Source organism: Coloeus monedula, assembly GCF_965178545.1.
Source record: "Coloeus monedula genome assembly, chromosome: 21".
NCBI lineage: Eukaryota > Metazoa > Chordata > Aves > Passeriformes > Corvidae > Coloeus > Coloeus monedula.
The window spans coordinates 4,880,776-4,908,705 of record NC_138801.1 but is presented as its reverse complement, the minus strand read 5'-3'; the positions used below and the strand labels follow the sequence as shown (position 1 = coordinate 4,908,705).

Below are 27,930 nucleotides of genomic sequence, written 5' to 3'. Positions count from 1 at the left end.
ATCCTCATGCTGGCTCTAAGAAGGTGGACTTTACAAGTATCAGCCAATAGCAGGAAAACCAGCAATTGCCGTTGTTGCAGAAGGGTCTGTGGCCTGGGCTGTGCAGTGGGTGATGGGAGAGGCTGAGCCTGATCTCACAAAAGGGATGGATCTGAAATAAATCACAAAACCTTGCTTCTTTTGGAAAGATCTGGTTTACAGGTTCTTTAATTTTATTTTTAAATCCATATTCCATCAGTCATAGGGAATCCGTGAGGGCCACTAAGGAAAAATACTGGAACAGAGAGGCAGCTGCTCCATCATATGTGCTCAGAGTCAGGAACATTTGGAAGTATTAAATCTGCATTGCTATTCTGCCATTTATCATAATTTCTTCTGGGGGAAAAGAATAGTAGAGGGACTGTAGAGGAAGGAGAAGGCTTAGGTGCATGTGCTGTGCTTCCAAAGAGATTACTGGATGTGTTCTGCACTCCCTTGCTCTACAAACCTTGTGGAAAAAATGCCAGCACAGTTTGTAAGCCCACAGGATGTTTGTTTTGTAGGGAGACAGGAGGTCTCCTCAATTCCCTCGGGACTGCCTCACAGTCAGCTATGGAGTAGCCGAGCGTAATTCTGTACTCCTGCCTGTTTTCCAACCCTTCCCTTACGTTGTGAAGAAAATCTGCTTGCGTTGATCTAGACCAGAATTGTTCATATCTGAGAACTTCTTGCACAGCTCCTAACAATGATTCATGGCTTTGTATGAACAGTAATGAGCAGGAGATAGTTACACTTACGAAACCTTCTAGTGTACAAACATAAATACCTTCCAGTAAAAACTTAATTTGGGGGGGAAATGATGACATTCTTATGGCTAATGCCTCAAAATACAAGCTGCTGTTGTTTTATATCAAATTCCGCACTGCTTTAATTAAGAGTCATCATTTAGTTGGTGTTAGTGGAGAACTGAATTACAATGCCGCTTCAGGACTCCTATCAGGAACCCAGGTGTCATCCAGAGCACGGCATGATCAGAGTAATAAATTGCAGCCTTGCTGGGTTGCAGCACAAGACAAAGTGGATGTGTGGAAGGAACGACAGCTCAGCGATAACAGATTGAATTACGCTCGCTTCCTGCCCCATCGCCGTGCCAGGATGGCCTCCTGTAGGTACAGCAGCCAGGCTGATTTATTAGGAGGAATCTGGCCCACTGAAGATCTCAGCAGTGCTGTAAAATTGTAGTTAAAACCAGCAGTAGGAGGTGAAGAAGCTGCGTGTTGAAAAAGACCCTCAATATGTAGGAATAGCAATGTCTAATTCCTGCTCTGAAGGACTGGAATGTCTGGGCAGATTTGCTGGAGAATCGCTCAGAGGGATAAACGCTGCTGACAGCCGGCTGTACGTGGCTCCCAGATGGCTATGTCCTGTCTGCTTCTCTCGCTTCATGGTTTTGTGTCCTCAGTCTGCTGACAGTCTCCTCTTGGGGCCCAGACCTTTAAAAGTGTGTTTTGTCACGGTCTATCAAGCTTCTGCTACACTTGGGTCACCACAATTCTGCTCTTTCCTTTACGCTCTGCTCCCTGTTGACTCAGGGCCTCGTCCTCCCTTTCTGGACACTCCTCAAGCGTCATTCACCACCTTCCCCACCCCACTTCTTAACTTGGGGTTCCTGCCTTCTGGAAAAACCAGCCCCACTCAGCCCAAGAGTTGTGTTTGGCATCTCCCCATCGTGCTCTCCTGCATGGCACGTTCACACACAGTGTGCACCTCTGTTGGGGTACCTGTGGCTGCACGGGAGGGTCAGACTGGGAGAGACAGAGGGTATAAGCATCCTCTGATTTCACTGGAGGACCGGTGTGGTTTTCCAGCTTAGCAAGCTGTCATTTGTGTATTTAACAGCCCTTGCTCTTGCCGGTCCTTGGTTTTGCAGGTGTTGCCACTGAGTCAGTGTCTGTAGGAATGTCATCGAGCAAAACCAGCCTTCCCTGACTCCCGTACCGCAGCTCGTGGGTGTTGTTGGCGGCTGGCACGGTGTTGTCTCACAGCTGAATCGAAGCGCATACCTTGGCATCCGTGTGTAATGAGTCAGTCCCAGCCTCGCCGCAGCCTGGGCATGAGAGAGGGATTCTTGTGGAGTGCTTGGCTTTGCTCCCACATCCCCATCCCTGTCTGTGCCTGAGCCATCCTCTGCTGGGCTGCAATCACACTGGAGTTGGAGGGGAGCCTTCCTTGGATTTCCTGCCTTCCTGTAGAATCAGTGCCCTGTGTGGGAGTCACTTTCCTTTTTGTCGGAGGTTACGGTCCATCCCACGGAGCAGTGAGTGCTGGTTTGTCCTGTATTTGGGGGAGAGCATCACAGCATTGCTCCTTGCTGGGGTTGTGTATCTGCCACTTGCAGCTCTGCTGTCTGTTCGTTCCAGGTGTTCACTGATGGTGTAACTCCTTGGAGTATCTCCAGTCACTGCAGTGCCCTGTGTTTGATAAGGGAGCTTAATGGGCTTGACAGGATCAAAGCGTTTTCATGGTAAAATGATTATAGCTTAATTTCTGAAAGTGGATTTTCTGTTTCTTTTCTCATTGTCACTCTTGAGGGAAACCCAGGCTATTAAAATACATTCTTCTGCAGGACACAGGAAGAGGAAGCCAGGGTGAAGGTGCTTCAAAATAACCACCCAACACACTACGACTTTTTCTGATTGTGGAATCATTTAGAAAGTGGAATACTTAACTGCCCTGATTCACTATGGAAATATATCTCCCTACAGTTACAGTTTAGCTAGGAAAACAGCCCCAGCAGTGTCTGTATTTGCTGTTTTGCTCACATTTGTCATACATATTTTCCAAAGAATACAGTAGTACTCACGTACATAAATAACCACCCAAAGAGCCTTTACCAGTAGTCAGTCACCTGACCAACACATTGAGGATGCCAGATTGTCTTTGGGTAAATAGTGGCCACCACTACTATTTGCACTTTCACTATCAACGATAATAGATAATATTAGAAAATAATGTGTATTGTTAGGATTTGTAGGGTTGAGTTTGGGGGGGTTGGTGGGATTTTTTTTTTTGGCATTTCCCCATTCGGAACTTTGGACACATCCACACTAAACTTCCATGCCTTTTCTGGTGTCACTTGCATCAGTTCTTCACTGGTTTACTGGCACAGCTTATACTGGATTTCCAGGCCAAACAAACAGTAGCATTAAAACCATATTTTGATGGGATTGCATCTGTATAGCAGCACAGTGCTACTGAGTATTGCAGGTATAAAAAGAGTACTGTGCTCCCAGGTGACCTGACAGTGTAGGAAACACTTGGCATGGGATTTCTCTGTCCAGAGCCCTGTTGGGAGAGGAGGGATTCAGCAGATGGGGGCTGATGCTGTATAATGAAGGGCAGTTTGTGGCACAAGGGGCTGGTGTGACAGTGCCGTGTTTCCTGTCCCCAGAGCCGTGCTGACGCAGTGGTTTGTGTGCAACACTGTGACCTCACTCAACAAACTCATCCAGATGGAGAATGACCCTTCAAAATACAAGTTTCACAACTTATTATCCTGGCTCTGTGCCAGCACAGTCAGGCATGGTGCTGCTAGCACATCTGGGGGTGGCGTGTATCTGGAGCATTTCTGCTCCAAACTTTAGAATCATGCTCCAAAGGGAAGGACTTGCAGGAACAACTGTAGTAAAATTCCCTGTTGTATTTGGACTTGCCTGATACTTACTGAATGTTACATGCCTAATGTGCTCCAGTATACAAAAAACTTTGGAGGTTGGTTTTTACTCACCTGTAAAGCTCAGTTTTCAGGAATCTCTGTCTTTGGAGGTATCTCAGGGTTCTTAAAAATGTAGAAATATGCTCAACACTGCTCTGGTTTGAGAGTGATGGGCAGGAGAGAGGGCAACAAAAAAGACACTGCCTTGTCCTCAAATAAGAGAAATGTTTAAAAATGCTATGAAGAACAGAAAGACCTAACTCCTTCTTAAATACCATATCTTACAAATCTCACCCTGCTTGGCTCCATCTGCTGCACATTCTGGCCATTTCATTTATAGGATAATTAAGGGATTTACCTTTTAAAGGTCCTGGGTTTGTTTTCAAATCTAACCATTCCAGCAGTTAGGTGTGAGCCAAAGGATTTACAGGCAGCAAACAGCCTACGTGAGCTGCATTGACTGGAGGGATGGAGAGGGGCTTTCCTTCTCCTGCATGTCCTGGGAGGCTCTGGCAAGGCTGGGGACAGCTCTGGAACTAGAGCATCCTGCCGATGTGGCAGGAGATCTGCATTAAGGCACTGTCCATATCTCTCCTCTGACGCACGAGGAGCACACGTGTCATGAAACAATGCAACTTAGAAAGTCAGAGTGCGTGGGTTGGCCAGATGGCTTTTATCAGCCAAAATGAACCTGCTTTTTCCTTTCTCTCCCTCTTTCTCCTCCAGAAGCCCTTCAGAGACCAGTAGTGTCAGACTTTGAGCCGCAGGGTCTGAGCGAAGCAGCTCGCTGGAACTCCAAGGAAAACCTTCTGTCCTGCCCTAGTGAGAATGACCCCCATCTCTTTGTTGCACTGTATGATTTTGTGGCGAGTGGGGACAACACTCTCAGCATAACTAAAGGTAAGGTCACTGGCCAGAATTCCACGGGGAGTGTGGGAGAAGGTGTAGGAAGGAGAGTCGCTGTGAAATAATTAAGTTTTACACCAAACCCTGTGGAATTTTTTTTACTATGGGAAATCATCTTAAACAAATACAAATACTTCACAAAGTCGTAACCTTTTTAAAGGTTATAACTGTCTCTTTTTATTGCATTGGGCAAAAAACTGTCTGTCAAAACTAAAGTCTCCATTTGGAGCAAAAATTTGAACTGAGAAAGTAACCTAAGCTGACTTTGGAGGCTGGCCTCTTATTTTCGCAGTTCTCCAAAACACAGTCCCTGTATGAAAAATGGCTGTACAGATATAAGGACCAGAAGGATTGAGTAAGAAAACACTGTATGTATGCCAAGTCACATCTACTTACCTTCCTAATTGAAATTATTTTTTTATTGTTTATCCACTCCAGTTCTTTCCTAGCTCCAACAAGCCAACTCAATTCAAACAAAATTTGCTTGATTCATTTTTTAAACTTGAGCAGTATTGGAGCTGGTGCAGAACTGCAGGAGAGCCTAAAAATCTGAAGTGTGTGACTTTATTTGGCTTGGAGAGGTCCACTCAAGCTTAAAGAGAAACACATGCTCCCTGCTGAGTCAGATACCTATTCTTATAGGAGATTATTTACACAGAAAGAACCTATCTTTGTCCTCAGCTCCTGGCCTTGCCATGTCTAAACACATTTTCTTTTTCTCAAGGTGAAAAGCTCCGTGTGCTGGGCTACAACCACAATGGGGAGTGGTGCGAGGCACAGACCAAGAACGGGCAGGGCTGGGTCCCCAGCAACTACATCACCCCGGTGAACAGCTTGGAGAAGCACTCCTGGTATCACGGACCGGTGTCACGGAACGCTGCCGAGTACCTCCTGAGCAGCGGCATCAACGGCAGCTTCCTGGTGCGGGAGAGCGAGAGCAGCCCCGGCCAGAGATCCATCTCCCTGCGCTACGAGGGAAGGGTCTACCACTACAGGATCAACACTGCCTCCGACGGCAAGGTAGGCTCCAGGCTGTGCAAACCTTGCTGGGGTACTTGGCCTGCACCAGGTCAAGCAGTAGCAATCGAACTGATTGGTTTTGAACTCTGGTCACGGGGCTCGTCATCTCTAGTTACAGTAGACTGTGAGATTCCGACGTGGCTGGGGCAAAGCAGTTTTATTCCTTTAGCAAACTGTGTAATACAGAGTAGTAGTAAAGCACTTTCAGGGAGAAAATAGTAGAGTTAAATTAGAGCAGAATCTAATAGATCACTAATAAGAGATTCTGGGAATTCTTGTCCTCTGTGTTCAAAAGATAATCTCTTTGACTGCCAAATCAAAAAAGCCAGCACCTGTTGCTAATAATCCTGTAAATATTAGGGACAAAATGCTTTCTGAGCTATTCTGCAGTATTGTTAACTACTGTTTTGATTTCTCTACAGTATTTCAGCGTGATCATTGGAGACGGGTAGGCACTTTCACTTTTATATGGGCTTTGTCCCCAGTTCCTTCATTTTTTCCCTAGATTGTTGTGTGCTGTAGCAGTGTGGCAATGCTGTGCTTTGTGGATGCTGCAGAGAAATGTTAGCATAAAAGTGTACTTTTCCACAGATTTTTGTTTTAATTTCATGGAAACATTTCTACTGGCATTGGATTTCGGAAAATGTTGTTTTTTAACAAATCTATTTTAAGCAGTGTCTCTTTAGATCCTGTGCAGAAGTTGACGTGTGGGTCTGGAGCATGGCTGCTGAGGCTCTTCTTGCCAGCATCTAATAGATGACAGATTCTGTGCCATTAAATTTCTTCAAAAGAAAAAAATAAAAGTAATCAAGTATAGTAGCAGCTCACTGTGCCCAATTTTCCCTTGTCCTATGAGAGCTTTACTCTTCTTACAGCAATGCTGACAGCAGAATCTTTGGTATGAAAATACGGAGAACCAATACACTGTGTTTCCTGTTTATCAGACTCAGCACTCTAAGACCTCCAATGAGATAACCAGATTTTATTCAGTGATGAAATACTTTTTGTCTGCTTTAGCAAATGGATTGTAACTGAGACAATTCTGACCATGTTATTTAAGGCAACGTATTTCCAACTTAGGGTGCTTTGATTCTTCCTTTTCCCTCCCATGTAGACACTCTCTGTGGTCAGCATCAGATCTGTGAAGTGCTGACATGCAGCATACTTGAAGGACTACATGGCAATCTAGAATATTATTCCTACACTCTGTCTGTGTAGTGGATATTCCTTCTATTCCCATAGATGCTGGCAGATGAGCAGTGCTCACATGTGAACGTTTTGAACTGAAGGCTCCTTGGGTTGGTGTAAATAAGCATGTGTCCGTGAGGAGATAGCACGTGTTCTCCATTTGAGCTGTAACAGGGTTTGGCATATGAAGGCTTTCATCCCAGCAGAGCTGTTTTTATCCCAGAAAAACAGTTCTGCAGAGCTCCAGTAATCCATTCAGGCCTGTGTTAGCCAGGTTAACTGTTCATTTTCCACAAAGTTGCTTGCATTAGTGTTTTTGAGAAAAAGTGCAGGTTGGAACAATTCACTAAAGCAGATCTGCAGCTCATGGTAGTTGGAAATACAAAATTGAGCAGCAGGGGTGACCGAGACCTGTGGCTTTTGGGCATTGCAGGATCAAGCAAAGGGGTAGCCACAGTCTTGCTGATGCTGTGCCAAGTGCCAGCATCCCTGCAGAAGGGGCAGTTTGCCACGTCCATGCATCATGTGCTGCAGTTCTCAGCCTGGCGTGTTAAACCTCATCGGTTTCAATTTGCGTTAACGAGCAGGGCAGGGAATTGCGACATCTTAGCAGCAGATGTGTGGCTGGGCTGGGGACGCTGTGCTCTTCCAGCACCCTGTCCCTGGCTGTCAAAGCTGAGGAGCTGGGAAGAGAAACAGCCAATATCCCTGTTTGTCCCTCCATGGAATGGAGGCTGCCAGAGCCGGTCCTGCTCTGAGCTGCTCGTGTCGCACTCTATTTATTATTGGCTTCACAGCAGATCATGGCTGTGCTGGAGGAGAGCTCTTACCTTCACTGCCCTGAGCACCTGGGGCCCTCCCAGCCTGCTGTATCATTAGTCAGACTGTCCAGGGAATTTAATATCTCCCTGTGCTGCAGTAAGGATGAATGGCTTTGGTGGGATCATATCCTGTGCCTGACAGAACACACTTCGGGAGAAAGAGGTATTAGAGAAACATGGGGAGCAGCTGCTGCTCGGCATGGTGGTGTGTCCTGCATTGCAAAGCCTTACCCAGACTTTTTCCTGGGGGAAGATTGAAGGGACTAGAAACAGAGCAGAGGTTTGTACATCTTAATTTTAGTACAAATTATACTGAATGCGTTGGTGTTCAACAACTTAAAAAAATTCCTCTGGGAATTTTTTCTCTATTTCCCACTTTAACGGGTCATATTTTTCTGGACCACCCTCTAATGTTTTGTTTTGTTGGTTGGGGTTTTTTTAAGGAAGGTATTAAAAGTGACCTTTCTCGATTTGGCTGGCACACTACAGCCAGTCATCTGGTAAACCACTTCCGTGGTACAGAGGACTTGGTTTTCCTGACTTGATAGTACTTGAGGCAAAGCCTTCTATTGAGTAACCCAATTGAATAAACAGCCAGTTTTTCAAATCCTGCTGTCCTTATGAAGGAAGCATGAAGGAGGCAGGACTGGGGTTCTGTTTGAGTCTCTTGGATCCTCCAGTGGCTGAATTGGATGCAGACTTGAATCTTCATTTTTTGGTGTGGATGTTCAGTTTCGTCTGCTGAGTGGGGAGAGGGAGTGCCATTGGATTCAGGATGTACTGAGGCTAGCATGGACCAGTTTAACCACCTGTATAAAATATTCCAGCCAGGAAAAAGAGATGTGGTCTGGTGGCAGAAGTGCAGATGAGCAGCCCACTTGTGCAAGCAGAGCCCCTCGGAACGGAACTGGTGTTTATGGTTTGTTTGATACACAAAAATTGACGAAATAATGTCTCAACAGTGTAGCCAGGAAGCAAACTGTGAGTTCCTACAAAACTCAGGTGCTGGGTCTGTCACCTGTGTAAGAGTACAAGTCAGCAGCACCACATGGTTTTCTGCTTGGATGTCATCAGTGAGAGGTTAGAAAAAACCTGCCTACAGAATAAACATGTTTACTGGTGGAAGTTTTTCTTAATGTAAATGGAAAACTTTCTGAGTGTTAAGGCATAGAGTGTTGTTCTTGTGGCCTGTTCTTGTGAGTCCTATCCTCATTCTGCTACAGGTTTTCTCTGAAACCTTTAGCCATTTATTTAGCTTCTTTCACCTTCTATAACAGGATCATACAATCTGTCACATTAAATACAGATCTCTCTAATTTTCCTGAGATATAAGTTGTCATAAAACCATGGGGGAGCTTCCTTCTCCATGCCTCTCTAATACTTCCAACTAATCCTGGAGTTCAGCTTTTTCTACATCCATATTTTTAGATTTTAATTCTCAGTGTAACATGGGAACTGCTCATACCACTGCAAGTACTTCAAGTCGTTCCCCAACAGGCGTGGCTTGTTTTAAATTGTGGTTGTACTGGCTAATGCTTGGTCACTCACACAAGCAGCTGTAAAAGCCTCTTATGTTGTCACTTTTCTGTTCTCAGAACACCTGGTTTTAACGTGATTTCATGTCTTTGACCATGAAAAGCGTTGTAGGTTTTTGTAGGGGGTTTTGAGGGGATTTTTTAAGCCATAATGTTGAAATGAGATTTGCTCCAGTTATTTACCAAAAGAGTATCTGACTCATTTTGGTAGAGAGCTGTGTACATGCTCCTCAGGAGGTTGCCATTATTTTCCAGAGTACAAAGACTTTAATCAACTTTGAGGGTGGTTTTGTCCCTTCCTGCAAACATTTTTTTTCTCTTGCAAATGCAGCTCCCTTTTTTGTTGGACATAACTCTCTTATTGCTGGAACTTCACAGATGCATTTTCTTTTTCCATCCAAAAATTCTGTGTAGGTGAAAGAAGCAGAATTTGACCCTCAGTCTTGGGATTTTTGGATGCCTGGCATCCCCATCAACTTCCCAGCCTGAAATCCCAAACAGATGGCCAGTGCACATGCAGAAACTGTTGAGTGTACATCCAGCGTGTCAGAAGCATTTAGGAAGTTTGATCATAGCTGTTGGCATGTGATGTGAGCAGTAGGACTAGTGTGTGGACTGGACAGGAATTTGGGTGGCCAACATAGTGCTGCTTTTCCTGCGAGCTTGTCCCTTGCCAGACCTTGGTCCTTTGTGAGAAATTGAGTTCTTCCATCTTCTGTGTTTTAGGCTAGACTATGATGCAAAATGCACTTTGATGCAAAGATTTTTCCCTTTCCTTGAGGTGTAACCAGCATTTTTCACATAATTAAATTTCTAGCTTTTTTCACCTTGCCTGGCAGAAGACTGGGCTTGAGGATGAAAACTGGTAACACACAGCTCTGGTGGGAGGGAGTCAGTTGTCTGTTATCTTTAGCAGGATTTTAGGCTTAAAATGGATCTTCTGTATAAATGTTAAGGAGGTAACAAATATGGGTTATCACGCCTCGCAGCAGGTTTTCATTCAGTGGTAATGATTTTCCTTCTGTGCTATTGATCAGTGCCCCTCACAGGAATGGAGCAGACCAGCTCCCTGACTTCATGCTAAACCTCTGCAGAAGCTCAGGCCTAAAGCAGGGAAAAGTCTTGTTTGCCAGTGACACTTCAAGGAGAATTTAGACAGGTGAAAATGTCATAACCCAAATAGTAATAGTGAAATAGAGACACTGAGGCTGACAACCCCCCCATACTCTCCAGGAAATGTCCCACAATCTCTACCAACCAGCTTTTTGAAAAAAGGCATCTCAAGCAACAGCATGCCAGTCTAGTGCAATTTGCAGCCATTTCTGCCCTGTTGTTTTGGCAAAGTGCATGTATTTTCTCCTGAATCCATGCCTTTCCCATGTAAGCATTGACTGTTCTGGGCTCTGGAGCTGGTTACAGAGCTTGTGGAGCTCACAGTTCCACGGCTCGAGTAGAAGCAACGGCACACTTTGCTTTCTCAATTTTATGATGCAGTTCCTGCGTACGAGCTCTCTGACGGAGCGGCGTTACCTGAACGAGCTTTTCCCTTCCCCTTTGGTTCCCAGCTCTATGTGTCTTCAGAGAGCCGCTTCAACACCTTGGCAGAGCTGGTCCATCACCACTCCACCGTGGCAGATGGGCTCATCACCACGCTGCACTACCCGGCGCCCAAGCGCAACAAGCCCACCATCTACGGCGTGTCCCCCAACTACGACAAGTGGGAGATCGAGCGCACCGACATCACCATGAAGCACAAGCTGGGTGGAGGCCAGTATGGAGAGGTGTATGAAGGGGTCTGGAAGAAGTACAACCTCACAGTGGCTGTGAAGACTCTCAAGGTAGGACTCAATCTCAGAGCATTCCCCATCCAGCAGGAAGCAAGTCCAAGCTAGCTGCCTGCCCGCAGTTCTGGTTAGGTATTCGTGTTGCTGGTGGCCCTCCCTTTGTGTGCTGTAGGCTGGAAATAGAGTATTTTTGAAAGAGCTTGATCCTCTTACGGTTTATATGATACCTCTAACACTCGTATCTAAACAAAGGAGGATGTTAACAGCACAATTTTTACTGGAGAAAGGATGAAACCTTAGAAAAGTCAGTAGTGCTGCAATGTCTCGCATTCAGGGTGTGGTAAAGGTGATCTGTTCACGGATGAACACACCAGCACAAGCTGGTGTATTAAGGAAAATTGTGGATTGTGAGTCAGTCAACATAAAATTCAAAGGCTGTGCTTCAGGGAGGCTTTACATGTTTTGATTTTCTGTCTTATGTGGCATCTTTCCCAAAAGACAAGCTCCCTGTATTCCTGAAGTCTTAAGCAACTGTTCACAGCTGCTTCTTATCAAAAGACACAAGAGGAGGAAAAAGGGTATGCAAGCTAAGGTATATTAAAATTCATAAGTGGCTTTAATGAAGAACTGGATAATCAGTTCTGTTTCTGGCTCTGCTCCCTGATTTCTGCATCTTGGTTTCCTTGTCTCTTGAAATGCAAATAGTGCTCTGTGAGTTCATAAGGTCATTGTTTAATTCATCTATGTTTATAAAACTGTCTTGAGATCTTCTGGCACCATCTGCACGCATTGCATTTGATTGCTTAATAGGAGTTTATGCAAACTTGACACCATGTTCTCTCTCCTCAAATGGGGACATGGTATGGTCTTGCAGAAACAAACAGAACCGAGGGTTTCGTTTGTTTCTTTTCGGTTTTTTTGCAATGGAAATTTTGAAGTGGAGAGAACTGTGTAGACTCTTCAGTGTCAGGGGAAGAACCTTCCCTTGATTTGGGGAAAATACTTCTTCCTTGCTCTCCGAGCAGCGGCTGCCTCAGTACTTCTGGGTTGCCATGGCTGCAGAAAGTATTTTCACTTTGGCCTTTTCTGTACTCTGGAGGTTCCTGCTGCTGCTCCCAGCGGGGGAGTCCAAGTGCCGCTTGCACAGGGAGCGAGTGACATCTAGTGTTGTCCCTGCTCGGGATCGCTCGGAGCCTTGCGGTGCAGGTGAGCTGGGACGTGACCAGGATCAGCAAAACACCTGCTCATACTGAGGAGAGCTCAGCTCTTTCCCGGAGCACTGCTTGCAGTAACATCTTCCTGCTGCTGGTTGCAGCGTGAGGATTCCTGGCGCTTTCAGACTTCTCATCTTGCTCCAAACTGAAGTTGTTGCTTTCGTTCTCTTCTCCCTAAAACCCATCAACAAAGACAAATTACATGTTATCCCATCAAATCTGTTTGTGCAAAGGAGAAGCCTTAATACAGACCGTGGCTGTTTCAAATATATCAAATAAATATTTAATGAAACGCAACTAAAATGGTTCATAATGTAGTATGGAGCAGCATGTTCCACTGGGGAGTGTAAGAACAACCAAGAAGAGAGTTGAGAAACACTTCAACCTGCAATTATGCACGCTAAAACCATCCTTAAAAGCAAATTTATAATCCACCTTTTTTAAATCCATTAGTCTACTGCCTGACAGGTGGGATTATAGCTTTCTTCAAAGTTTTGGGAAACATTTTAAAATCACATTTATATCCCAGTTCTACTGGGAAAAACAAGCCTTTTGCAGCTTCTTCCCAAATCTGCAGATGACTCATTTTATTTTCCTTTGAGAGAATGTTTTTCAAAACTTTGTATGATTCTTCTTGCTCCTTCCCCATCTACCTCAGATATCTCTATACAAAAGATAAAGGAGAGCGAAGACTAAAAGAGGGAGGGGGAGAAAAGTCCTTCCAGCATCTTTTTGAATAATGATGCTTACGAACACCCATTTGTTGTTCAGTTTTCTTTCAAATGTCTAAACATAGCTCATGGCTGGCACAGAGCTGGAGAAGGAGCGATCGAAGCAGCTCGTGCTGTTCCTCAGTGTTTAACTGGAGAGGGCAAGACCATGTTTTGGTGCTGAGATGTTGCCTATTAAAACTCATCCCTGGCAGCTCTGTGAGTTGTACAGGACACGTCAGTATTTATCAGGGTCTGTTATAACAGGACACGCTCTGAATTTGTATTTTTACCCCCAAATTGGACAGGAGCAAAAGGCAGTGGCTGTGGGGACAGGGAGCTCTGTGACCTGCACTGGACCAAGTGCAGCTGATCTTGACTGTGGCCACAGCAGGTTCTCCTGAGGGCCATTTAATGGCTGAGCTGCTGTGAGCTGGTCAGCTCAGCACATTTCTTACTGCTCACCTCAGCTCTGCTGCCACTAGGACTGCCTCTGCTTTTTCTTTGGATGTTTTTTTCTCTGTTCTTTATTTTTCCCCCAGCAGAGTAGCCTGCGTTTTAAATTAGGCAACATGTAACCCTGGTGTCCCTTAATGCCATGGCATGGCCCTGTGCTGTGCTGGGAAAATGCTGTACAGCCAGAACTGTTCTATTTCTGCCATGGTTTAGTACAGTGGGAGCTGGAAGCCGGTTAAGCTTGGTCCTTTGCACGAGATCAGATTTTCAGAGAGATCATTGCTACAGTGGTTCTCTGTATGTGTCCTTCCTATTAATATGGTCACTGAGAGGTAAGAAATTTCAAATTGTGGAGCAGCTATGCAGAGGACAAACCTTCCACGGTTTGTGTAGCATGAATAAGAGAAAGGCGTATTTAGGATAATTTTGCAACCTGGATTATTAACCCAATTTCCTTTGCCAAAGGGAACAGTTTAAGGTTCTGCTCACAAGGACCTTTGGACTATTAGTTTTGACAGTGTGTTGGGCAAATCACAGCTGTCAATCAAGCTAATTGGCAATGAATAGTAAATGATTGATTGGAAGTGTTGGAAAAATGTTCTCAGTGCTAAGTGCAGGGCAGGGGGCTGGCTGGATCTCACAGTGGCAGCCCACTGTTATCGTTCTCACCAGCAGCAGTAAATCCTTTCCAATCCTTCCTTAAAACACTTTGTCCATGTAGCCTGTCAACATTAATCCATCAATGAAAAAAAAATGGATATAGAAAGAAACATTGCTTTAGGAATAGATCTGTATTTTTGCACCACTTTGAAATGACCTTCCGGCCATTTGGGGTGTATTTGCTTCAGAAAAATATGTCTTTTGAGCAAGGTAGTATCTTCCTTGGTTCTGTGCTGTGCCAAGGAACTTCATGGCACCCAACAAATTGGTAGTGACACATCTGCCCAGAACGGATATGTCATGGGTCAGGCTCTAAATGCCAGAAATGAATCTGTGAAACTTTGGGCTTTCAGTCACACAGTGGCTGCCATCGGTTGTGCCTCCCTGACTGAGAGAGGGGATTTCTTGTTCCTGCCCAGTGAACCCAAGGGCCTGCATTTCAGCAGCCTCTCAAGCATTTGATTGTGGTGTATCCTTTCTTTTGTGTTCGTTCTTGTTCCTTTTCTGTACTTTTTATTTCATGTTATCTTTTTTTTTCCCCTGTTAGGAACAAGCTTGTTTTTCCTTTTCAGCTTGTGAGTGATCTGTGAGAGTCCCTTCACAAAAGGGATATGGATTTTCTTGCCCCAGAAAGCTCAGCTAGTATAAGAATTACAAATTTTTTTTTTTTTTAAATCATACCAAAAAATTAATGTTTTTAACTCCCTGGCTTTGTGTTGTGGCTACAGGGAAAAATTACCTTGCAAGAACTGTGGCTTAATGTTGTCAGTTTGTAGTTCTTTTTGTGTCCTCATGCAAAAATCTGTTCCTCCTTTGTGTACACTGCCTTTGCCAAAGCTTTGCCATTGTTCTGCAGGAGGATACCATGGAAGTGGAAGAGTTCTTGAAAGAAGCCGCAGTAATGAAGGAGATCAAGCATCCGAACTTGGTGCAATTATTAGGTAAGTGATAAATACCAAGCAGAGGGATTTGAGCTAAACCCTTGTGCAGTGATATGGATGTTAAGGAGCAGATAAGCTGCTTACCATACCAAGGCTTTAAATACAGACACTTATTGTCTGGCAAAATTCATAATTTGTACCACTAATACATGATTTTTAATGATCTCGTCTTCCTAATGTTTAATTTGCCAGAGCCTGAAGCAGAAAATTAAACCCCTCTATTAACCACTTCCAAGCAGAATCCATTCTTTCCATGAGCCCCATTTTTCTGCCTTCTGGAGGTATAAATTGCCCTCGAGGACAAAAGCTGAAGATTCACTGATATTCTCCGACATTCACCGTCAGCTTTATGTTGTTCCCCAGGGGTGTGCACACGGGAGCCTCCTTTCTACATCATCACGGAGTTCATGACATATGGGAACCTGCTGGATTACCTGCGTGAGTGTAACAGGCAGGAGGTGAATGCTGTGGTGCTGCTGTACATGGCAACTCAGATCTCCTCGGCCATGGAGTACCTGGAGAAGAAAAACTTCATCCACAGGTGGGAAAGACAGTGAGCACCCTTGAATCTCGAGCACAGAGCACCCCATGATGTATTTTCCTGCCTTTCAGGCTATCACAGCATTGACTGGTGTCATATATTTAACACACTAGTGCATATCTGACACAGTCTATTAACCTGTCCAAAGGATGGGTTTTCTCTCAGGGCTTTTCTCTTGCCTTTGGAGAAAAGGGCAAGATGCAGGTGAAAGACACATCAGTACTTACCTATTTTGGGCAAGGCCTTAAATGTAAATTTAAGCCCAAAGTAATGGACTTTTAATGAACCAGACAAGCCACTTCATTGTTTCTAACAGCCTTTCAAACCAGCTGCAGTTGGTGATGCTGGGTATGTGCAGGTCCTTGCAGCAGAATCACCCTCGGAGCGCCACCTCAGCCCCTGTTCTTTCTGGTTTGGTTCACTTTGTTTTCCGCTGCAGGGATTGTTCCCTGCTATTGTCCAGATTGTGTATTCACTTTAATAAGCATGTCTGCTGTCTTAAAAGTCTCAGGGACTCTGACCTTTAAAGTGTGCTGCAATTATGGCTGGAGCTTTGCGTTCCTCGTCTGCAGAAATGGGCTCCTGGCAATGTAATGACACATCCTGCAGCAGGGCTGGAGAGTGGCTGAGCTTTGTACAAGATGCTCACGGTGTCGTAGCATGACCTTTCCTGCCCAATTAACTGGAATATGGAATTAGCACGTGGTTTTTTTCATAGAGACAAATATGAAGATCGTGTGTAAAGTTCTAGGTGCTCCTCTAAGCGATGAGTTGCCTTTGCTGCTTGAAAGGCCTGGTTAAGTACTGCTATCAGTCAGTAAATTGAACAGTGATGCTGCCAATTAAAATTTCCAGCCTTTGATTTGCTTTGTTGAAAGGATTTTGTCCCTTCAGCCCACAGGAAGTAAACTTTAAAAACTCCTTTGTGTGAATCTCATTTGTCTTCTCTGCCATTCATTTCATTTCTTCTTACTTCTGATGACCCATTTATCTAAAATAAATAGTAGCGTTTTTCCTTATCAGCCAGCCCCATAACCACCTACCCAATTATTTGAAGAGAGTTGTCACAATTCACATCCATGGATTCAAATGCTGGGCTCTGACCTCATTTAATGAATCAGGAAGAAGGAAGAATTTGATTATGGAGAGGAGCTTTTATTTAGATACACATTGTAGTAATCAGCATTGATAAGAAGGTACATTCAAAAACACCGTGAAATTTAAATGGGCATCTAGTAAGATGTACTTTTTTCTGGTTTTTAATTTATTCCAGTTGAGCAGAACAAGCAACAGAAACAGCAGTGTCTGCCTCATATCTAAAGATCTCACAGGAGCTTCCTGGTACAATCAATTTTTAGTTCAATGTGACATAATCTGGAAAAGTGTTTTTAACAAAACCTAATATTAGGAGAAACGTGCTTCTGTGCTTTACATTTTTATCCTCCTGAAGCATTTCCAAGAATGCAAACAGCATGTACAAGCCAGGGAGGTGGTAAATGCAATGTGCACATCTCTCCCCTGCCAGGGTGGAGCCAGTGGTGGAAAAAAAGTGGAGAAAAAGTTAAATTTGCTTATTGCCCAGTTCTTTGAAAATGCCAGCACTGATAGCAGAGGCTACAGCAGGTTTGCAAGGCCATATGCTGACTGTGAACAAGTTGTGTGGTAAAAGGTGGTACACCAGGGAGAAGGAAGAGCAGACCTAAGAGGTAACTCTGGTGCTTGAGCAAGGACTGGAAAAGGAGTTCTGGAGAATGACTGGTGTTGACTGGGGTGACTGAAGCACTACAGAGGTGGGCAAGAAGTGAGGAATTGAAACTCGGTTTATTCAGTGCTCATCCCCAGCTATTGATAACTTGAGCACTGACATTTCTTTGAAATATTTTTATCCTGAGGGTGGCAGCTTTTATTGAAAGTGAGGGGGCTTCTTGAAGCTCTCACTTCAAATTAGAAGAAAAAAAAAAAAGTTCGAATGACAGTCTTACGAAGACGGAATGGAAAATAACTTTCCCTCTTGTGTGTGTGTGCATGTAACTCCAGAATTTCTGTGTAATATTTGGATCAAAATAATCACACAGGCCCAGGTTTCTTTGGGAACAGCAGGCTTCCTTGCTATCGCTAAAAGTGAGATGGTAAAGACTTCTCATTGCCTATTTTTGGTCTTCTTTTTAGGGACCTTGCTGCCAGGAACTGCCTTGTAGGGGAGAACCACTTGGTGAAGGTGGCAGACTTTGGCCTGAGCAGGTTAATGACGGGTGACACCTACACAGCCCATGCCGGAGCAAAATTCCCCATCAAGTGGACTGCACCAGAAAGCCTGGCCTACAACAAGTTCTCCATTAAATCCGACGTCTGGGGTAAGAATTTGCATGGACAGATGAATGCAGATGATAGTCTTCTTTTCCAGGGATGTGAAATTAGGCCGTTGTGGAGCATTTCAGGAGGGAGCAGCAGGTTTCCTGGTTTGAGCCACGTTGTTCTATGAGCTTGTCAGAGTGCAGGACCTAATCTCTGCTTGAGCAGTCTCAGAGCAGAGCACAGAGAATGCCGACCTGATTTTAGATATATCCGAGTTGTTGGCAAATATGAAAGTAAAGGATACTGTGGTGTTCGTAGAAATGTATGAAATAGAGCTGGAGGGCACCAGTGCTACTGCCTTGATGGAGTCCTGGCACAAGACTATGAAGTGATACATTGTTATAAAGCCAAAAACTTTATAACTACTTCAAGGAGGAGGGAATCTGGTTCGTTTTATGTTAAAAAAAATAATTATGTGTGTATCTGTCTAGTGATAGCTCCAAGCTCATCTTTCTGCATTTTAAAAGAATAATCTTTGGAATGAGATGAGGAGAAGCAGAGGGAAAATTTGATGACAAATGGTTATTGAAGAGCCCTGAAGTGCCGGTGATAAGAGTAGGCTTAGTTAAATGGAGCTGTATTGTATCAAATCTGACCACAGAAAATCTCATTGTACTTTTATCAGCCTGTCTTTGGGTTTTGTATCTCTGCCATAGCTGTTGGTCAAATTCTCAGAAGTGCCCAGTGACATGAGATAGAAGTTTGTGGAATGTGGTCCCAAAGGCACTTGGAAAATGATATCTTGAGCATCTTCTATATATAAACCAACAGACAGTAGTGAAGCAGAGATGAAGTTTTCTGCAGTTTGGGGGAAAATGTGCAGAGAAAGGCTTCATGTTGGAGAAACTTTTAGGTAGATGGCTGATGTAAAATGTTTTGTAGATGAGGGAGGAAAAGCCAAAATAGCCTCTCAAGGAGTATGTGCTTGCTGACCAAGGTGTTTCTGCTGCTTTGGGTTTCCATGTGGTGCGGAGTATCTGCCACAGTCTTGGGATGTTGCTGTACTGCTGTGGTGGCTGCAGGATCCCTGTTGCATTTCAATAGCAGAGTACTTAGGGGAGGAAAGATCCCAAAGGAATACGGGGTATCTTTAGTTAGGGTTAATGTAACCTTGGGAAGCAGAGTTGGGGCAGGGGACTTTGTGATCTCATCAGAGATCAGCTGTCCCCGGAGGCCAGGGCTGCTGCTGGGCACGCCAGGGTTTAGATGTTTTCACCTCACTGCCTCAAGACAGCAATCAAAGAAAATTGTGCACAGAAATGTCTAATGTAAATTACCCTTGGTGGCGTTGCCATGTAATGTGATGTGATTTCCTTACTTATGCAGAATTGTAATCGCTTTCTCTTCAGGTTAAGAAGAGAATAGGGTGACTGAACTAATTACATGCAGGTTGTTGAACTGGTGTTGGGTTTACTCTGTGTGCCTGACTCCTGGGTTAGCTGCCTGACCCCGCTGCTGACCTGCATCCCCACTGACTGCTGCCACTTGAATGCCTCGCCTGTTCCAAGACCCTTTTTGTGCTCTCCCCTTCCTGTTCAGCTTTCCCTGGGACCAAAATGTCTCACCCTCTCTGTATCTTGTTGGTAGCAACTGCTGAAATTTTCCTCTCACTGCTGCCTCCCAGATTTCCCTTCTAGACCACGCTACAGCTACACAAGGGCACCCCAAAAACACTGAGCTATTAAAATGTGCGAGTCCTCCGGGGAGAGGTTGCAAATGAGAGGAGCTGTCACACTGAGGGAGCGACTGCAGTGCAGCAGTGAAGCGGTTTCAGCTAATCCACTGTGAAGTCTCTTAATTGTGCCTCTAATAGGACTTGAAGGATCTCAAGGCGTTCAGGTTTGAGACAACTGATACATTGAAAATTAGTCTAATTCTACCCTGTCATATCGCAGGAGACTTGTCTGTGCTGATGGAGAGGCTTGTTACGCTTCTTTAACATTTAAGCTGCTGCTGAGCATGGGATCTGAGCCATCCAGAGCTGGTCTAAGTGTGCAGCACTGTGTAGTGACTACTCCCACTAAACATCCTCTCAAATTCAAGATGAAAACAAAGCTTATTGATTTTTTTCCTCCCTTTTTTTTTTTCTTCCCTCTTGTTCTCTACTGCAGCCTTTGGTGTTCTGCTGTGGGAAATTGCAACCTACGGTATGTCCCCTTACCCTGGGATTGACCTGTCTCAAGTCTATGAGCTGTTGGAGAAGGACTATCGTATGGAGCGTCCTGAAGGCTGTCCTGAGAAAGTTTATGAGCTCATGAGAGCATGTAAGTGTTTCTTAGCCCTGCAAATGCTGCTTTTTAGGTCTGCAGAGGTGCAGTAAAAGTGCAAGGATCTGGCTATGTACAGCAAGGCACGAGAACTCCCTGCCTGTTGCAGGGAAGGTGCAGTGCTGTGTGGAAGTGTTTGGTTAAAACTGTGTTCCCTGGAGGATGAACACACTATGAAACCAGCTGTTCATCTCCACTGGGAGCCCACAGGCTCGGAGAGGAGATTTGTTGTGGATCTCAATGCTTCCTTTGTCTCCTTTTTCCTGACAACTTAAAGAAAAGCTTGTGTTCCAAGGATGAAGCAGGAGCTTCATTTGGCTTCTTGCAGGACTGACTGTGACTCTTCACTGTGGCCTTTTGGTACATGACTCAGTGCCCTGCACTTTACCCCAGCAGTGCTCAGCACCTACTGTCACACACTGACACCAAAACCTGATTTAGGGAGTGCTGGGTGTCTGCAGCTGTCACTGAGCCAAAGTGGTTGCAGACACCCAGCACCCTGTAAATCAGATTTTCATGTCAGTATTTTATCTCAGTGTATTGGAAGGGAACTGTGATTTCTGGCTCCTCCTGGTGCAGGGTTCTGCGTGTCTGCTGCTGGAGGGAAGTTTTGAGTGGTGGTGTGGTTTTTTTCAGGCTGGCAGTGGAGTCCTTCTGATAGACCATCCTTTGCTGAGATCCATCAGGCCTTTGAAACGATGTTTCAGGAATCCAGCATATCGGATGGTAGGTCTGGGTCCCTGTTGGGGTGGGGAAAGGGCTGACTGCATCCTGAACTCTGCCCATTATTCATAGACTGCTTTGCAATGAAACTCAGTCCTGTGTTATACAACCTGGTGTAAATGATGTAGAAAGCAGTTACTTGTTTACATGTGGGGGTTTTTTTCTGGGCACACATCTCATTTTAAAGGGCCAAATGGCTGAACAACCCCAAGGAACCCCTGTTTCATGTTGTTTCCTTTTCTTTTGAGCTGTTAATTCCAAACAGAGCAATAGTTTTTTATCTTCAGTTGATTGCAATGATTGCTTTTCTTCTGTGCATTGCAGAGGTGGAGAAGGAATTGGGAAAGAAGGGCATGAGGAGTGTAGTGAGCAATTTCCTCCAAGCCCCAGAGTTGCCAACCAAAACGCGAACATCGAGGAGAGCTGCTGAAAGCAAAGATGCCAACGAGGGCTTGGAGACTGCACATGCTCGAGGCCAGGGGGAATGTGGTAGGTTTTAATTAAAGTCATTATTCCTTCAGGAAATACAGGGGGAAACAAAATGCACATCTAGCTCCAGGCCCTCACGTAGGCAAAGCTGTGCCTAATAACAGGTGCCATCTCTCTGTACCAGCACCGTGTTTCTGGGTGACAGGCTGCTGAGTTTGCTGTCCTGGGTCCAGAACTGCTTTTATTAGTTTTTGGAAAGGTAGGTTGTTAATTCTGGGGCCAGATACACACAGCAGCTGGGAGTGTGAATCCTTAACTGGCTGAGGGACTGATGCTCTCCCTGCCTTTGCTTAGAGAAGCCCTTGGAGTTTTTTTAGCTTAATGGCTGTTGCCTGCAGCTCCCTAAAGACCAGACCCTGAGCACGGAGCTCTCTGATCATATCCTCTTCCCATTCCCTGGCAGGAGCTATCAGTGGGATCTCCCACTGCATCTGAGTGCTGGTAATCTGCTGTGTTCAAGCCACTTTACACTACCACACTGCATAATTTAAAGCAAGGTGATAGCTAGGGTTTAGCAAGCCCCATCAGGGAGGTTTCTTCACTGTTCCATCCTACCAGATTTGTGCTTGCAGCACAGAAGAGTATTACTCTTGGCAGGCACCAAATATAATTTCAGCAAGGGACAAAGAGGTATTTACAGACTCTTCCATAAAATTAAACTTCCAATCAGTTTCTTCAGGCACTTACCTTCCATTCCGAGGTAATAAAAGCAGTGGTAAACAGCTGAATGAGTACAGGAGATTTGTATCTAGCTCTGTGTTTGACAAACAAGAATGTAAAATGAAATACAGTGGGGTTTTTTCCAACTCCTGTTGAGGTTGCCTCTTCTGACCGTTCTTGTGACTGACCTTTTCTGTGTAATGTCAGATTCACCCAGTAGTACATGTCTCAGTAACCAATGTCCACCTAGACAAAGGGGGGTGGAAAAAAGAGGGTATTTAAAATGTTGGATAAAGAAGTATCAGTGACTCGGGAAGGAAGGTTATTTACCATATATAGGAAATATAATTGCCTATTATTACAAGCTTTTGAAGTAAAATAATTTCATTTAAATACTTGAGGGCTTTGAGAAATTCAAGTACAGCAGGCATAATATGCTTTTAACATTATGCTGGGAATCATTTCACTCTTTACTGTGAAAGAATTTTTTTCACAATAAAGTTTTATTGCAGTTTCCCTTCAATTGTCAGTGTTTCCATAGCAAGTCCAGCAGCTGGAAGCTGATCCTCAGTGCTAGCTGCTAGTTTTCTCTGGATTTCTGCAGCTCCACTGTGTCTGTACTCAGTAAGGCCACGGCCTGGCTCTTCTGGCTGTCCAGGTCCCCGAGTCCTGTGGGAATGGTGTAACTGCAGTGCAAACATGTTGTCTTCTCAAAGCACACAACTATTTCTTTTTGAATTCTCTCCCCTCAGCCAAAATCCATCCCTCAGCCAAAATCCTACCCGTAGCATGATGATCACCAGTTTGTGACTAAGAAGCATCCTTCCTTATGACTCTGCTTCATCTCCCTTCTTGCTGCCTAGTCAAGCTGTAAATGTATATGCTGCCCTGCAGGCATTCCTCCTTTGGATTAGAATGCCATTGGAGTGCCTGGCCTAGGAACGAGCCCCTCTGTCAGTCAGACACAGAGACCTTCAGGACTCTGTATGAATTTATTATAAACCATTATTCATTTTTAACTACTGCTTGTAAGTGGAGAGAGGGTCACCCCATCGCTTCCCTCTGCTGCAGTGCTGCTGAAGGAGGCTGGTACTGCCCCTTTTCTGTTACGGTACAAAGCTGAGCATCTTCGCAGTGGTATGACCTGAAGTGTCATATTTTGATCTCTATTTCTGCTCATGAAACAGTTATTTCCATTCCCCACAAAGGATGACATCAGGAAAATGAACGAGGAGCCTGGGGATGGAGGTGGGTTACAGAGGTGCCTTATTAATTCAGAGGGTCAGTGATTCAAAAGACAGCAATAGCACAGGGACTAAAGCAAAGGCCTCTTCGTATTTATCTTCTTCACAATGTCAAGTTAAGACAAGTCTCCAGATGCAAGGATGGGAATCTGAACACAAACATGTAGTGTTTGTATGTCACTCTTCCAGTCAAAAACCCACAGGGAAAGTAGTTTGGCAAGCCACCTCAGGAATGAATGGATGCAGCAGGATCACAGACCATGTTCAGTCTAGGAGTGAGTGTGACTGCACTTAACTTTATTTCTGCTCTGAAGTTGTGTCTGTTTAGAAAACCTGCACCTTTTGGAGGTGCTTGCAGTGGTTTGATCCTGTAAGAAAATGGGTTATCCTGGCTCTTGGACCAATGCTCAAAACCTCTGTCCTTTTCCCATGCAGACCCCTTGGATCATGAACCTGCTATTTCTCCCTTGCTCCCACGAAAGGAGAGGGCGGCCCTGGAGAGCAGTTTGAATGAAGATGAGCGGCTGCTTCCAAAAGACAAAAAACACAACCTCTTCAGTGCCCTGATCAAGAAGAAGAAGAAAACTGCCCCTACCCCTCCGAAACGGAGCAGCTCCTTCAGGGAGATGGACGGACACTCGGAGCGCAGGGCGGGCGGGGAGGAGGAGTGCAGGGATGCTGGCAATGGAGCTTTCATTGCCCCCGCTGCAGACACAGCTGACCTCTCCAAGTTCCAGAGCCCAAGCAATGGGGCTGGTGTCACCAATGGGGTTGTGGCAGGGAACTCTGGGTTCTTATCTCCCCACTTACGGAAGAAGTCCAGCACGATGAGCAGCAGTCGAGGGGTGGCTGGTGAGGAGGAGAGCAGTTCCAACTCCAGCAAGCGTTTCCTAAGGTCCTGCTCAGCCTCCTGTGTGCCCCATGGAGCAAAGGACACAGAGTGGAAATCTGTGACTCTGCCTCGGGATTTGCAGTCCACGGGACGCCAGTTTGATTCCTCCACTTTTGGGGGGCACAAAAGTGAAAAGCCAGCACTGCCTCGGAAGCGGGCGAATGAGGCCAAGACTGACATTGCTGTCAGGGGAACAGTGACCCCTCCTCCACGGCTGCTTAAGAAGAATGAAGAGACCACTGATGACGTGTTCAAAGATGCAGAGTCGAGCCCTGGTTCCAGCCCTCCCACCCTGACGCCAAAACTTGGCCGTAGGCAACCTGCTGCGCCTCCTTCCTCCAGTGGGCTCCACAAGGACGATGGAGTCAAATCCAGTGCCTTAGGTACCACTGTGACGATGGACCAAGGTTCTGCTGCCAAACCCAACCTTGCTGGGTTCGTGGGGGCCAGCAGGGCTTCCTCTGAGGAGCCACGCCTGAGGAGGCTCAAGCAGACCTCGGAGTCGGCAGGGAAGGACAAAGGGAAGTTATCGAAGCTGAAACCAGCCCCTCCGCTCCCACTGTCTTCATCCTCCGTTGCCAAGCCTGGGAAGGTTTCTCACAGTCCCAGCCATGAAGCAGCAGCAGATGTGGTGTCTGGGCCGAAATCCAAACAGTTGACTCAGGTTGGAGAGGCTGCAGGCAGTGATGCTGTCAAGCCAAACCAGTCAGGGGAAGGTGTGAAAAAGCTGGGGATCCCCTCTGTACCAAAGCCACAGTCCTCTACAAAGCTGCTGCTGAGCACGGCAACCCCAGCTGCCTCTTCCTCATCCGTACCCTCTGCCCCAGGCGGGGACCAGGCGTCATCCACAGCCTTCATCCCCCTCATATCCACCAGGGTCTCTCTGCGGAAAACCCGGCAGCCCCCAGAGAGGATTGCCAGTGGCACCATCACCAAAGGGGTGGTGCTGGAAAGCACCGAGGCTCTACGGCTCGCCATCAGCAAGAACTCTGAGCAAATGGCCAGCCACAGCGCCGTCCTGGAGGCTGGCAAGAACCTCTACACCTTCTGCGTGAGCTACGTGGACTCCATTCAGCAGATGAGGAACAAATTTGCCTTTCGGGAGGCCATCAATAAGCTGGAGAACAACCTACGGGAGCTTCAGATCTGCCCAGCGACCGCTGGCAGCGGCCCTGCGGCCACCCAGGACTTTAGCAAACTGCTCAGCTCAGTGAAAGAAATCAGCGACATTGTTCAGAGGTAGCAAGAAACCAGGTTGAAAAACAAAACAAGTGAATCAATCAATTGTAATGGGCCAAAGCCGACTGTGGAGGGAGTAACGTGTGGACTGACAAAGGAGCAGGGCGTTCAGGTTAGGGCTGTGCCAGGGACACAGACTGTGAATGGACACCCCAGCTCCCAAGGGCAGGGCTGTGTTCAGGAGGCATTTCCCACCCTCTGAACTCAGATTCCCTGTGTTTCATATAATTGTAATCGTCTTATCTGTGGAGTTCTTGCCTTGTGGACTACGAGTCTAAATGCTGATGTCACATCATGCCTTTTTATTAATATTTTATTGTTCTGGACAGACCATTAAGACTGAAGCCAGACTGGTGGACACTGAGATGCCATCCTCCTCAGGAGGACTTTGTACTGCTTTTTTGTCCCCTCCTTCTGCCCCCTTATACATGAGGATGAGTGTTTGGATAGCAATATACCCACTGTATTTCTTGGGAGAGTTTGCCCAGCACATGGCCCTGGCCCAAGTCTGACATTTGTCTGACACTAATGCAACAGATTTGGTGCTTGGGAGGGAAGGGGGAAAAATTATTAATGTAAGGTTTTTTTAATGACAGAATGCTACAAGTGATGATTGCCCAAATTCTTCCTCTGATTCCACCTGCTACCCTTAATTTCTGTGTTTTCAGTAGTTTCTCAATGTTCTTCAGCTCCAGTGGATTGCTTGGGCTCACAGTGTTGGATGTCACAGCTCAGGAGCCTGTTTGCAGAGCTCCCTCGGCAGCAGAACAGGCCTGGAGAAGGTCTGGAGGAGGATGTGCTGTGGCACTCTCGTGATGTCTGACACTGATGGGGCTGGTGTTTGGGGTGGGGGTGCAGAGCTTGGGCAGCTGGGAGGGTGGCAGTGGGAAGGGAGGGGTTGGGCTCTGTTGGAGCACACAGCTGTGCCTCCAGCAGCTGTTCTGGCTGACCCTGCACATCACAGTGGGTGAGAACTGCTGTGTCTCCAGTTGGATTTCCAACTTTGTGAAGGGAGATGGAGCCTGGCCTCAGCCCTCCTGCAGAGCCCTGTGCTCTGAGGGGTTGTGGTGCCTGCCTTTCTGTGCCACTGGAACCCCCCGGGAGGAGGTCCAGTGCCAGTACTTGGGTTAAAAGCATTTCTACCTTCATGCCAGCATGGTTCCATCCAGCATAAAAAAGGATCTGTGAAGACTGCAGACACTTCTCTGGGGTGCATCTCCCAAGGAAACTGCCACAACATGCTGACAGCAAGACTCCTGGCCTTCCTTGCCAAGGTCTTGTGACCTTCCCAATTAATGCTGGGAACTAACTGTGACTCATGACAATAGTGAAAGAACAAGGTTTAGGGCTATTAACAGTGCAATTTAACTCCTCTTAACAGTTCCAAACATGAGAAAAACACATTTTCCATTTTCTTTTCCCCTGTAACTTGTGACCCCTCTTGTGTATCTTAAACACTGATTGCCTTCAATTGTATTTTATGCTGTTCTCTTTGGAACTGTTTGTTTTGTATATGATTTCTAGTAGTTCACTCGTGTGTGTTCACGCCACTTCTCGCCCTCACAAACAGCCATGACATGACACGTGACAAATGTTCAAAAGAAAATACACACTTCTGCCACAGGCTGCCTTTAAAAACTTAAGAAAAAACCCAACCCTTGAATTGTCTCTTTCCTGGAGGTACTGTTTTTACTTTGATAACATATTGTGCCACTATATTATACATTTGTATCTCGTTATTACACACTTTTGTAGACTTGTCTTTTTTACAGTGTGTAAATAGCTCTGTCCTTCATCTCTGTGATACTTAAGGGGGTCGTTTCCCCTTTAATTTAGTCCAGTACAGATTGTTTCTGTACACGACTTCAATTCTTTCTTCTCTCTTTCTCTATTTTCCATTTTTTTTGATTTGTTTTTTATTCCAGTCTCTCTTGCGTAGTATATTTAAAAATAAATCAATGTTGAAGAAGACTTGTGTTTGTCTGTTAGTGAGACTTTCCCAACCCAGCTGACTTCCCTTAGACTTTGCCTCCAAAACCAGGAGTTCCCTGATCGGGGGGTTCAGCCCAGTGGGATGGTCAGAGCCAGGCCAGCAGCCCTTTTCCATGTTCTTTTGATCTGGCTCTGAAAAGTCAGGAGAGAAAAGAGATGCGCAGAGTAAAGACTGTGTCATCACCTCTTTTGAATCAAAGACTTTGCTGCTGTCTTCAAGGAGATTTAAATCAAGAGATTTGATGGAACTTTTCCTCTGTTAATGGTTTGTATTCTGCAATTCAGCTGCTGTTGTGTTTACCTCTTCCTCTGCTATGAAATGACCCATGAGTTTCCCTCCTCATACAGTTCCCTCCCTCATATCTGGTTGCCCATTCTTATTTTCTGTTTCCTTTCAGCCTTTCTGGCTGAAGGCTCTAAATTATGAGGGAGGGATGTTTCCAGGTACTGAGCAGCCTCTAAAATGAGCCACTGCCTTGATTAATGAAGATGCTAAAGACTAAAGAAAGGATGAGAAGGAAACAACGGCGGGTGACAGTGCGTGGTGTGCCCGAGGTCCCACCATTCCACAGTGATGTTTTAGGGTTATAACCCAGTTC

The 27,930-nt window shown here is 45.5% G+C and overlaps 1 protein-coding gene across 2 annotated transcripts in view; it reads left to right on the top strand.

Annotated features, from left to right (window-relative positions):
- ABL1 (ABL proto-oncogene 1, non-receptor tyrosine kinase) overlaps positions 1–26,153 on the top strand; it is a 77,110-nt gene extending 50,957 nt beyond the window's left edge. Inside the window, exons 2-11 of one of the 2 annotated variants that reach the window (XM_082295037.1) lie at positions 4,421–4,594; positions 5,325–5,620; positions 10,730–11,002; positions 14,845–14,929; positions 15,293–15,470; positions 17,640–17,824; positions 19,937–20,089; positions 20,729–20,818; positions 21,140–21,304; positions 23,644–26,153. In XM_082295037.1, coding sequence (XP_082151163.1) covers positions 4,421–4,594; positions 5,325–5,620; positions 10,730–11,002; positions 14,845–14,929; positions 15,293–15,470; positions 17,640–17,824; positions 19,937–20,089; positions 20,729–20,818; positions 21,140–21,304; positions 23,644–25,343 — 3,299 coding nt within the window. In that variant the 3' untranslated portion in view covers positions 25,344–26,153. Of the gene's footprint in view, positions 1–4,420; positions 4,595–5,324; positions 5,621–7,804; positions 7,910–10,729; positions 11,003–14,844; positions 14,930–15,292; positions 15,471–17,639; positions 17,825–19,936; positions 20,090–20,728; positions 20,819–21,139; positions 21,305–23,643 lie in introns of those variants that run through there. The other variant, XM_082295038.1, reaches the window with a different exon arrangement.
- The last annotated feature ends 1,777 nt before the right edge of the window (positions 26,154–27,930 follow it).